Here is an 11667-nt window from a genome sequence, read left to right as displayed (position 1 = left end):
AAATAAATTCATTTTTTATAAAATAAATATAGATGATAATATAATAATTTAAAATTAGTCAAAGTAATAAATATATTTCACTAAAAATAAAAGTTTATGGATTTAAATTTTGAAGTTAATGAAAGAATTTTTAAGAATTATATAATTAAAAGGCTAACATAGAAATATGTTGACCAAAAAGAAATAAAATGGGAAAGAATATGTATAAAATTATTCGCATAGTGCACAATAAGAGCTATAGTAGATTGGCAGCATAGGTGTAGATATAAATTCTTGTTGATTCTTACCAAATTTGAAAAGATTCAAATTTTGAACTTTCTTCATTGCACTCATTCCCTCGGTCACATGTGGTGGATGGAGCGCCTCTACTAAAGAGTTCTTTTCTTTTACCATATCTGCACCTTTTGGGCTCTTTTTACAATCTGCCTACATATAACCATAACAAATCATAACAATTATAATTGCCTATTCTTCTCATTCTCCTTCTTATTCTTATTCATTAAGCGACGTTGTTTTGGACCCTCGAATTCTTCCTCTACCACCGCCACCGTTGCCACCTCCATCGCCGTTTCTACCTATTGATCCTTCTACGGGGGTGCTTATTCCACCCCTGCAACTTTTTTCTTTCAACTATTCTCTCATCTTCTCAATGGATCACCAGAGGTCTATGTCTCTTCTTCAGTTTATGGTTGATGAAGGACTTGTTCCTTTTATGGAAGAGGAATAGTGAAGGAAGAATACTATTCAGAAGCTCAAACAGATTGTGTTAATATGGATCAAACAGGTCGCTGTACAACGGTGATTACCAAAGCATCAAATTGCAGCTACATCTACCACAACATTGAAGCTTTGTGTGTTGCTCATTCCTTTGCAACCCTTTCGAAAGACTTCTTTGTTGTTTTGCACGACATGCTTAAAGGTAGGCCAGAAGTGTCAGAGCTTTACTGTGTCAAGAGTGCAAAAGTCCCTTTGATGCGATTCAAAGTCGATGGAATTTCCATTGATGTTTCATATGCTTGCTTGAAAGTACTATATGTTCCTGAGAGTGTTGACATACTATACCTATCCTTCTTGAGGAATATTGATGACACCAGCTAGAAAAGCTTGTTTGGTGTACGAGCAAATAAACGCATCTTTTAGATAGTACCAAATGTTGAGAAATTTCAAGCTATGATACAGTGCCTTAAATTATGGCACATTACACGATTACTTGGGAGGAGTCCATTTGGCAATTCTTGCAGCTTATGTTTGTCAACGGCATCCTAATGTCTTCATAAATGCTTTGATTATGAACTTTTTCCGAATGTTTGCATTTTAGTCATAGCCTACGCTAGTGATGTTACAGGAAGGAATGTTCCTAAAACAACTAGAGAACATGAAAATGCGATCTTTCATGTCTATTTTGCTGCCATCTTGCCCTTATGAATTTTGCCATTCAAATATAACTAAAAGCACTTTCTACCACATCAGGGCCGAGATTGTACGTGGATACAATATGACAAGGGACATTTTGAAGCCAGATTTCACATGGGACAATATATTTGAGCTTTTTCCATACTCAATAAAGTATTCCAAATTTGCCAAGATTTACCTCTATAATACCAATCAATGTTTGCTTGGGGACTGGTTGGTTGGGTCAAGTCCCGCTTCTGCAGTCTTTTCGTCATTCTTGAGGGAACCAGGGTTTTTGTGATCCTAACCCTACGGAGTACACTGACCCTGACAAAAGCGATCCAAATATGTTATCAGAGCTCTATGTCCGAAAGGTCAAGAGTTCGATCCTTGGTGAGCCCCAAAAGTGAAAAAATAGCATAAGGCAAATAAAGAAGAAAAGAATGCCTATATGAAAAACATGCAAATCCAAAAGAGGCTCTTAGTTGAGGGGGAGTGTTAGAGATATAACCACTAATATTGCCTTCTCCTATCAGTTTAAGCTTGTCTAAGGTACAACTCCCATATGTTGATATTTTTGGAATTAATTTCCAATATATGATTTCCTAGCGTGTTCACTAGTTCTGTTGGACTACTGTGGGCATATGTGTGTTGACTAGTAAACTACGTAGCTGACTGTTGACTGGTTTGTATTGGTTTGTTTCCTTAAATGGTCAAAATACTAGTTCGAAATCGTTCAGAATATAATATGAACAAAATACTAATTTGAGTCCTTGTTTATTCCCTCATGCTTCTTGAGAGAATATAGGATTTTTGTGATCCTAACCGTACGGAGTACACTGACCTCGACAAAAGTGATCCTAACATGGTATCAGAGCTCTATGTGCAAAAGGTCAAAAGTTCGATCTTTGGTGAGTCCTAAAAGTGAGAAATTAGCATAAGACAAATAAAGAAGAAAATAATGGCTATACAAAAATCAAGCAAACCTAAAAGAGGCTCTTGTTTGAGGGAGAGTGTTAGAGATATAACCATTAATGTTGTCTTCTCCTATCAACTTAAGCTTGTCTAAGGTTCAACTCTCATGTGCTGTTATTTTTGGAATTAATTTCGAAAATTGGGTTTCCTATCGTGTTCACTAGTTTTGTTGGACTACCCTGAGCATACGAGTGTTGATTGGTTGACTGCGTAGCTAACTGTTGACCGATTCGTATTGGTTTGTTTCCTTAAACGGTCAAAATACTAATTCGGATCGGTTCAGAATCTTATATGATCAAAATACTAATTCGAGTGTTTACAACTATGTCATTTAATTGTCTCCATGCATAACGCCTTATTTATTACTCATGCACGCTCATAGGCGCCATATATGGATTGACGTTATTCTTAGAATCAACTTGTTGATTCTTACCAAATTTGAAAATATTCAAATTTGAACTTCCTTCATTGCACATGTGGTGGATGGAGCACTTCTACTAAAGAGTTCTTTGCTTTTACCATATATCCACTTTTTGGGCTCTTCTTACAATCTGCCTACACATTACCATAACAATTATAATTGTCTATTCTTCTCCTTTTTCTCCTTATCCTTCTTATTCTTATTCATTAAGCGGCATCATTTTGGACCCTCCTATTCATCTTCTGATGCCGCTACTGCCATCTCCACCGCTATTTCTGCCTATTGATTGTTCTGTGGGGGTGCTTGTTCCACTCCCTGCAACCTTTCCCTTTCAACCTTTCCAATGGATCACCAAAGATCTATCTCTCTTCTTCAGTTTATGGCTAATGAAGGATTTGTTCCTTCTATGTAAGAGAAAGAGAGAAGAAAGAATGCTATTTAGAAGCTCAAACAGATTGTGTCAATATGGATCAAGCAGGTCGTTGTAGAACGGCGATTACCAAAGCATCAGATTGCGGCTACATCTCCCACGGTATTGACATATGAATCTTATGGCCTAAGAGTTCACAACGCTGAATCTAACATTGATGCTTTGTGTGTTCCTCCTTATTTTGCAACCCTTTCGAAAAACTTCTTTGTTGTGTTTGCACGACATGCTTAAAAGTAGGCCATAAGTGTCAGAGTTTTACTGTGTCAAGAGTGCAAAAGTCCCTCTGATGCGATTCAAATTCAGTGGAATTTCCATTGATCTCTCATATGCTTGCTTGAACGTACTATATCTTCCTGAGAGTGTTCACATACTACACCCATTTTTCTTGAGGGATATTGATGATACTAGCTAGAAAAACTTGTCTGATGTACAAGCAAATAAATGCATTCTTTAGCTAGTACCAAATGTTGAAAATTTTCAAGCTATGATAGGTGTCTTAAATTATGGGCAAAAAGACAAAGAGTTTATGACACATTACATGGTTACTTGGGAGGAGTCCATTTGGCAATTATTGTAGTTTATTTTTGTCAATGACATCCTGATACCTTCATAAATGCTTTGATTATGAACTTTTTCTGAATGTTTGCATTTTGGTCCTGGACTACGCCAATGATGCTGCAGGAAGGAATGTTCTTAAAACAACTAGAGAGTATGGAAATGCGATCTTTCATGCCTATTTTTCTGTCATATAGCCCTTAAGAATTTTGCCATTCAAATATAACCAAAAGCACTTTCTATCGGATTAGGATCGAGTTTGTACGTGGATACAATATGACAAGTGATCTTTTGAAGCCGGATTTCACGTGGGACAATATATTTAAGCTTTTTTTATACTCAAAAAGGTATTTTAAATTTGTCAAGATTTACCTTTGTACTACCAATCAATGTGAGCTTAGAGACTGGGTTGGTTGGGTTAAGTCACGCTTCCACAGTCTTCTCGTCATTCTTGAGGGAATCTAGAGTTTTTGTGATCCTAACCCTATAGAGTACATTAACCCTGACAAAAGTGAGCCAAACATGATATCAGAGTTCTATATCTGAAAGGTTAAGATTTCGATTTTTGGTAAATCCCAAAAGTAAAAAAATAGCATAAGATAAATAAAGAAGAAAATAATGCCTATACAAATATCAAGCAAACCTAAAAGAGGCTCTTGCTTGGGGGTGATTGTCAGAGATATAACCATTAATGTTGCCTTCTCCTATCAGCTTAAGTTTTTATAAGGTTCAACTCCCATGTGCTGTTATTTTTGGATCATCGTGGGCATACGTGTATTAACTGGTTGACTGCGTAGCTAACTGTTGACTAGTTCATATTGGTTTATTTTCTTAAACGGTCAAAATACTAATTCAGATCAGTTCAGAATCTTAAACGATCAATATACTAATTCAAGTATTTACAACTATGTCATTAATTGCCCTATGCATAACGCCTTGTTTATTTCCTGATACACGCTCATAGGCACCATATCTGGATTGACGTTATTCTTAGAATAAGCTTGTTGATTCTTACTAAAATCGAAAAGATTCAAATTTTGAACTTCCGCCGTCGCTGCAATCTTGTCAGCTACGTCACATGTGGTAGATGGAGCGCCTCTGCTAAAGAATTCTTTTCTTTTACCATATATGCACCTTTCACGCTCTTCTTACAACCTGCCTACACAACAATAATAATTATAATTGCCACAAATAAGATCTAAAATTTCACACACACAGATACACATACTTTTCTTGATACACAATTTTCTTGTGATTTTATCAAACCTTGTTCTTTTTCTAAAAGAGGAGTCTTGGATGATCTTTCTCTTTCCTTTTCTACGAGAAATAATGGCCTATTGAAATTATTAACATTATTAATTATTTCATGCATAACATCTTTGTTTATTCCCTCATGCATTTATTATTTTCCCTCGTGCACGCTTATAAAACCATGTTCTTTTTCCAAAGGAGGCGTCTTGAATCATCTTTCTCTTTCTTTTTCTACGAGAAAAATTACACACACTTTTCTTACATACACTTTTCTTGATACATACATACTTTTCTTGATACACACTTTTTCTTATGCTTTTATCAAACCTTGTCCTTTTTCCAAAGGAGGAGTCTTGGATCATCTTTCTCTTTCCTTTTTTACGAGAAACAATGACCTATTCAAATCATTAACATCATTAATTGTCCCATGCATAACATCTTTATTTAGTCCTTCGTGCACTTATTTTTTTTCCTCGTGCACGCTTATAAAACTATGTCCTTTTTTCTAAAGGAGTCCTGGATAATCTTTCTCTTTCCTTTTCTACGAGAAACAATAACATATTCAAATAATTAACATCATTAACACACACACACATACACATTCACACATTTTTTGTGGTTTTATCAAACTTTGTCCTTTTTTCAAATGAGGAGTCTTGGATAATCTTTTTCTTTCCTCTTCTACGAGACCTATTCAAATCATTAACATCATTAATTGTCCCATGCATAACATCTTTGTTTATTCCCTTCTGCACTCGTTTTTTCCTCGTGCACGCTTATAAAACCATCTCTTTTTTACAAAAAAGGAGTTTTGGATCATCTTTCTCTTTTCTTTTCTACGAAAAATAATGACCATTCAAATCATTAATATTATTAATTGTCCCATGCATAACATCTTTGTTTATTCCCTTGTGCACTTGTTTTCTTCCTCGTATATGCTCTTAGGCGCCATATCTGGATTGACATTATTCTTAGAATCAGCTTGTTGATTCTTACCAAATTTGAAAATATTTGATTTTTTAACTTTCTTCGTTGCACCTGTGGCCTCCGTTGCACCACCAACTTCCGTCGCACCCGCTGCTACCATCTCATCATCTACCATCACGTGTGGTGGATGGAGCGCCTCTGCTAGAGAGTTTTTTTCCTCCATTTTGTCTGCATCTTTCGAACTCTTCTTACAATCTACATGCACATGGCCATAACAATTACAATTGTCACAAATAAGATCTAAATTTTTATACTCAACACTTTTTTCCCCTCAAAATATAAAATGTATGAATATTTATTTTTATTAAACCTTGCCCTTTGTCTAAAGAAAGAGTCTTGGACCATCTTTCTCTTTCATTTTTTGCAAGAAACCATTACTTATTCAAATTATTAACATTATTAATTACCATATACATAACATTCTTGTTTATCCCTCATGCACTTGTTTATTACCTTACATGTACTCATATGCGTCATATCTAAATTGACGTTATTCTTAGCATCAGCTTATTTATTCTTACCAAATTTAAAAAAATTCGAATTTTAAACTTTTTTCATTGTATTTACGATTTTCGTCGTACTCGCTATTGCGATCTCGTCATCTACCATTATATGTAGTGAATAAAACATCTCTACTAAAGAGTTCATTTTCTCAACTATAGATATACCTTTTAAACTCTTTTTACAATCTGTTTGTACGTGACTGTAACATTTACAATTGTCATAAATAAAATCTAAACTTTCATACTCAACACTTTTTTTTAAAAAATATAAAAGGTATGAAAAATTATATATACACGCACATACTTTTCTTGTAGTTTTATCAAATTTCATTTTAATACCTCATCAAATGTTACAAAATGCTATTTGCGTGATAATAGATATAGAACATTGTATATAAAATTATTTTTGCAAAATGAAGGCATGTAAATTTTGAATATCAAGATGAAAACAAATATATATGAGTGAATATTACTGACTATTTATTGTGTTCCTCAACCATCCCAAAATATTTAACAACTTTCACTCATAAAAAAAATTAGACTAGTAAATCATTACAACTGATTGCGAAATGTGAATCGATTGACATATTAATTGTAAGTATCACATAAAAATAGTGTTGGAACAAAGAAAATATTCTTCTTATATATTTTAAAATAAAAATGCTATTTATACACTAAAATTAATAACTAAAATTAGTCACCAACTTGTTTGGCAAGCTTTAGGGATCTCCGATCAACCAGTGGATTTGATGAGTTGGTTCTTACATAATAGCAAACAGCGCCCCTTTAGATTCTTTTCTGGTCTCTGGTGGATTTGGTGTTCGAGAAACAACGAGATCTTTCATCCTCACGAGCATTGGACCACAGACAAGACTCTGGGTTTACTGATCCTTTGGTGTTAAAAATCCGAGATATCATGTCTTGGAAATGGCGTGCTGATCTTCGGTTGATCTTGAGAGATGCAAATACAGTAGCAGATATCATGGCAAAGACTGCAATGAGGACTATTTCTCCCCAAGTGGAGCTTCCATTGCCTTGGAAAGAGTTTGAGAGTAGTATTCAGCGGGACTGCCTTTCTTAAGCAGTTTCTTGTTTTTTTTTTCCTTTCTTAGTTTTTGTTTATTTTCTTTTAAGTCACCAAAAAAAAATACATACATGTGTGTTTAATTTATTTTCAATGTATATTTATATTTTAACATATATTTTATACTAATAACTAAATTTAATGACTAATTTTAGTGTACATATAACATCACTCATTTTAAAATAGTAAACAAACTAAGCCTTAGCCTAGGCAGGTGTTTTGGGATGTTTACTCACAAATATTTTAAATTGGGGTAAAAGAAAAAAAATGAATAGGCAACGCCGCCGTTTCTTCAATGGCGGAAAGACATATGGGAAGGTTGCACACACAACGCAGCAAAGCTCAACAAACACTGTTACCCTTATTCGTTTCTGTCACTCTTAAATACTCAACAACACAAAACCGCATTCCCTCTTTCTGTGTGTTCGTTTTCTTCTTTTATCTCTGATTTTCAAACCCTTTCTTCCTCTCGAAAACGAAATCACTGCCACTTGCAGCGATCCTTCGATCTTCAAGCTCCCGGTAACCTCCTCTTTCTTTCTTTCTTTCTTTCTTTTTTTCTCTATGACTAATCATCTTTGTTCTTGCTATTGATTCTTTTTTCTTTTCCCTATCAGGTTTTTTGTGCAGTGAGGGTTTCTGTTATTCGAATTGGAACGCCTATCAAGATTTTAGGTTCTGAACATTTCTCGAGAAATCTTTGATTTTTATGACATTGCCGCTTTAATCCGAATCCATTTATTTCATTGTTCTCCTTGTTTTCATTCGTAATCGAATGCTCTATGATTGTTCCCTTCGCGAATCTGATTATATTAACTAACATTGCTGTTTTTCTTCCTTTGAGCTATATGCTAGTGCTAGCTATAATGTGTACTGTTGTTGCACTATCAGCTCCTTTAGTAATGAGCTTCTCTCTGATTCATTAATGATAGAATGTAGTGTTGATTGGCTTCGTTCGTGTTCAGGGTTTATGTTCAGTTAGAGTTGAGGGGAAAGTTATAGTTCAATATGGGATTCGATAATGAGTGCATTGTCAACATTCAATCACTTGCGGGAGAGTACTTCTGTCCAGTTTGTCGCCTCCTTGTGTACCCAAGCGAGGCTATGCAGTCACAATGCACTCACTTATACTGCAAACCATGCTTGACATATGTAGTGAGCACAACGAGAGCTTGCCCATACGATGGTTACTTGGTCACTGAGGCGGATTCTAAGGTATTTGTCTTGCTTCTACTTACAAATGCTCCTGTTTTGGTGCTGTTTGGCTTCTACCTATTTATGAACTTGCTTTTCTCAATTTAATTGCAGCCTCTTACAGAGTCGAATAAGGCACTTGCTGAAACTATTGGAAAAATACCTGTTCATTGCCTATATCACAGGAGTGGATGCACATGGCAAGGAACGTTGTCCGAGTGTACATCACATTGTTCTGGATGTGTTTTTGGCAATTCACCTGTTGTTTGCAATAGGTGTGGAATCCAAATAGTGCATCGACAAGTACAAGAGCATGCACAAAGTTGTCCTGTAAGTTCCACTCATGCATTACATTTATCCTTTTGATTTATTTTGTAGCTCATCTTGCCTTCTTATGCTTTTTGGTTGACAGGGTGTGCAAAGTCAGGCACAGCAGGTTGCCGTTACCCAGGAACCTTCAGCCACCAGCACAGTTGCCTCTACTGATCAGAACCAGACTGCTGCTCCAGTTGGAGCTGTGGCTTCACAAGCTTTGAATTCTCAAACCGCTGTTACAACAACTACATCTGGGCAGGATTCGAGTCAGCTACCTAACCCAGCATCTCAATCTCAACCAACGCAGAATGTTCAGACTGCTGCACCAACTGCAGAGCAATGGTATCAGCAGCAACAATATCAACAATACTACCTGCAATACCCTGGTCAAGATCCTTATCAACAGCAGTATCAACATTACTACCCTTATCAACAACCAGTAGGTCCACAGTACCAGCAGCCCTACAGCCAGCCCCAACCTCAGTCTCAGTCCCAGCCCCAGTCCCAGCCCCAGCCTCAGCCACAAGCCCAACACCAAGTGCAGCCTCAGCCACAAGCCCAACACCAAGTGCAGCCTCAGCCACAAGCCCAACACCAAGTGCAGCCTCAACTTCAACCGCAGGGAGTTTCTAATCCGCTTCCACAAGTTCCGGCTCCTGTGGCTCCGCAACCACAGAATCAGATGCAAGTTAACCAACAACAGCAGCAGCTTCAACCTGCTGTAACGCCACATGGTCAGATTCTGCCACAGAGTAATCCACCGGGTCTCACCCAAGCACTCTCTCAGCCTCAGTCTTCATATCCTTACCCCCTAGTTCCTCATGCTGTCCAGCCTCACCCTCAACCTCAGCAACATATGCAAATTCCTCCTTATCAGCAGCCTCACTCTCAAGCTCAGCATTCACAGCCTCAAATTCAACAGCCAGCTCAGAAGTATCCTGTTTCTCAACCTCAAGTTCATTCACAAGCACACCCTAATGCTCCAGTTCAACATCTTTCTCAGTCCCAAATGCGTCCTCACCAGTCCCTAACTCCTAGTGTCCAACCTCAAGGACAAAATGCATCGTCAAATGCAGTAACAGGCTTTCAATCTTATCCACAACCACAACCTCAACTTCACCAGAGTACTCAGCCAGGAGCTCCTCAACATGGTATGCAGATGCATGCTCAAAGTGGGCCTCTGCCTCATGCTCAGCATCCAGTCCTGATGCAGAATCAGTTTCCTCAGCAAATTCCAGTGATGTTTTCTAATCAGCAACAGCCAGCTTTATTGCCTTCACCTGTTCAAGGCCAAGGTACCCCTCCTATCCAACAGCCGCCGGTTTATAATCCCAATCAACAACCTGGCCCAATTAACCACCGTCCTACCCTGCAACCAGTTCAACAAAGTTTGGCTCAGCAACCTTTTGCACACATGCCCATGTCTTCTCATTTACGACCTCAAGGTCCAGGACATTCATTTCCCAGGCATTCTTTTCCACCCGCACAAGGTAATCCTGCACCGTTAAATAGCACTCAGCTCAGTCAATCCCAAAATGCTGTTGGAAAACCTTCAATCCCCAATCATCCAATACAAATACAGCCATTTGCACACACTGCTAATAACATTCCAGTTAGACCAGGGCAAACTGGTTCCAGCCACCTGCCTGAAAACCATAATTTGTTGGTTGGGACCAATAATCAAGTGCAGTTGTCTTCTGATTTGCAGTCTGGGGCTCCAGCACCTCATGAAAGGCAAGGCAATGCCACTGAACAGCACAGTGACTCTGCCACTGGGAAACTTGCTAAAAATTCTAAAGATTTTTATACAGCATCGTTATCAGAAAATGAGTTGAAATCTGAAAAGGTCAAAATGGATATAAAGCCTATTGATGCTGGGAACAAGCAAAATGGTGGAGATCAAAATGCCGTGAAAACTTCAGGCCCAAATGTCAATTCATTAGAAAATGGTGATTCAGTGGGTCAGAGTGTTGGTAAGGAAGAGGTTGCTGAAAATAACGGTAATGAGCATTCTGCTCCCAAGGGCAATGAGAATCAAGATGGTCCTCTGCTGAAGATGGAAACCAAGAAAGAGTCTGAAACTGATGAAGTGAATAATGATGATGCACACACTTCAAGACCTGCTGCTGATCATGGTAAGCAACATCAGCCAATGACTGAATATGCTGCTGTCCAGCAGAGGTCTTCTGCAATGTTAGGATCACAGGTGCTACGTCCAGCAGGGCCAAATGATCCTCTCCCTTCTGGACACTCTTCTACTTTTGTCAGGAATCATGTACCTACCCATGATCCTCATTTGGGACAGGCAACCATGTTAAAGCAGCCGCAAGGTATTGGCATCCAATTTGGCACACCAGGGCAAAACTTTCAACCTCAGTCTCTTGGACCTGCAGCGCCATATAATCAAGGTCAGGAACCTCCTTTTCATGCTGGTGCATCTAATTCATCTCGTATTGGAGGGCCACGATTTAGTGCACAACCTTCTAGAGATATGCACGGTGGGTTGACTGCCAATATGCTAGTACATGCTCCTGATGATTTTGGTTTCCGGGATGAAAGG

General features: G+C 37.8%; 1 protein-coding gene and 2 pseudogenes across 1 annotated transcript; all 3 read left to right on the top strand.

Moving 5' to 3' along the window:
• Positions 500-1802, top strand: LOC107632547 (annotated as a pseudogene).
• LOC107632546 lies at positions 3132-4319 on the top strand (annotated as a pseudogene).
• LOC107632545 (chromatin modification-related protein eaf-1-like) lies at positions 8607-11614 on the top strand. Its single transcript, XM_016336217.1, has 4 exons — positions 8607-8813; positions 8907-9122; positions 9205-11437; positions 11580-11614. Exons 1-4 carry the CDS (start codon positions 8607-8609, stop codon positions 11612-11614), a joined length of 2691 nt encoding a protein of 896 aa, XP_016191703.1.

Source organism: Arachis ipaensis, chromosome B03 (assembly GCF_000816755.2).
Source record: "Arachis ipaensis cultivar K30076 chromosome B03, Araip1.1, whole genome shotgun sequence".
Taxonomy (NCBI): Eukaryota; Viridiplantae; Streptophyta; class Magnoliopsida; order Fabales; family Fabaceae; genus Arachis; species Arachis ipaensis.
The sequence above is the reverse complement of the archived record's forward strand: the minus strand, read 5'-3'. Positions and strand labels throughout refer to the sequence as shown.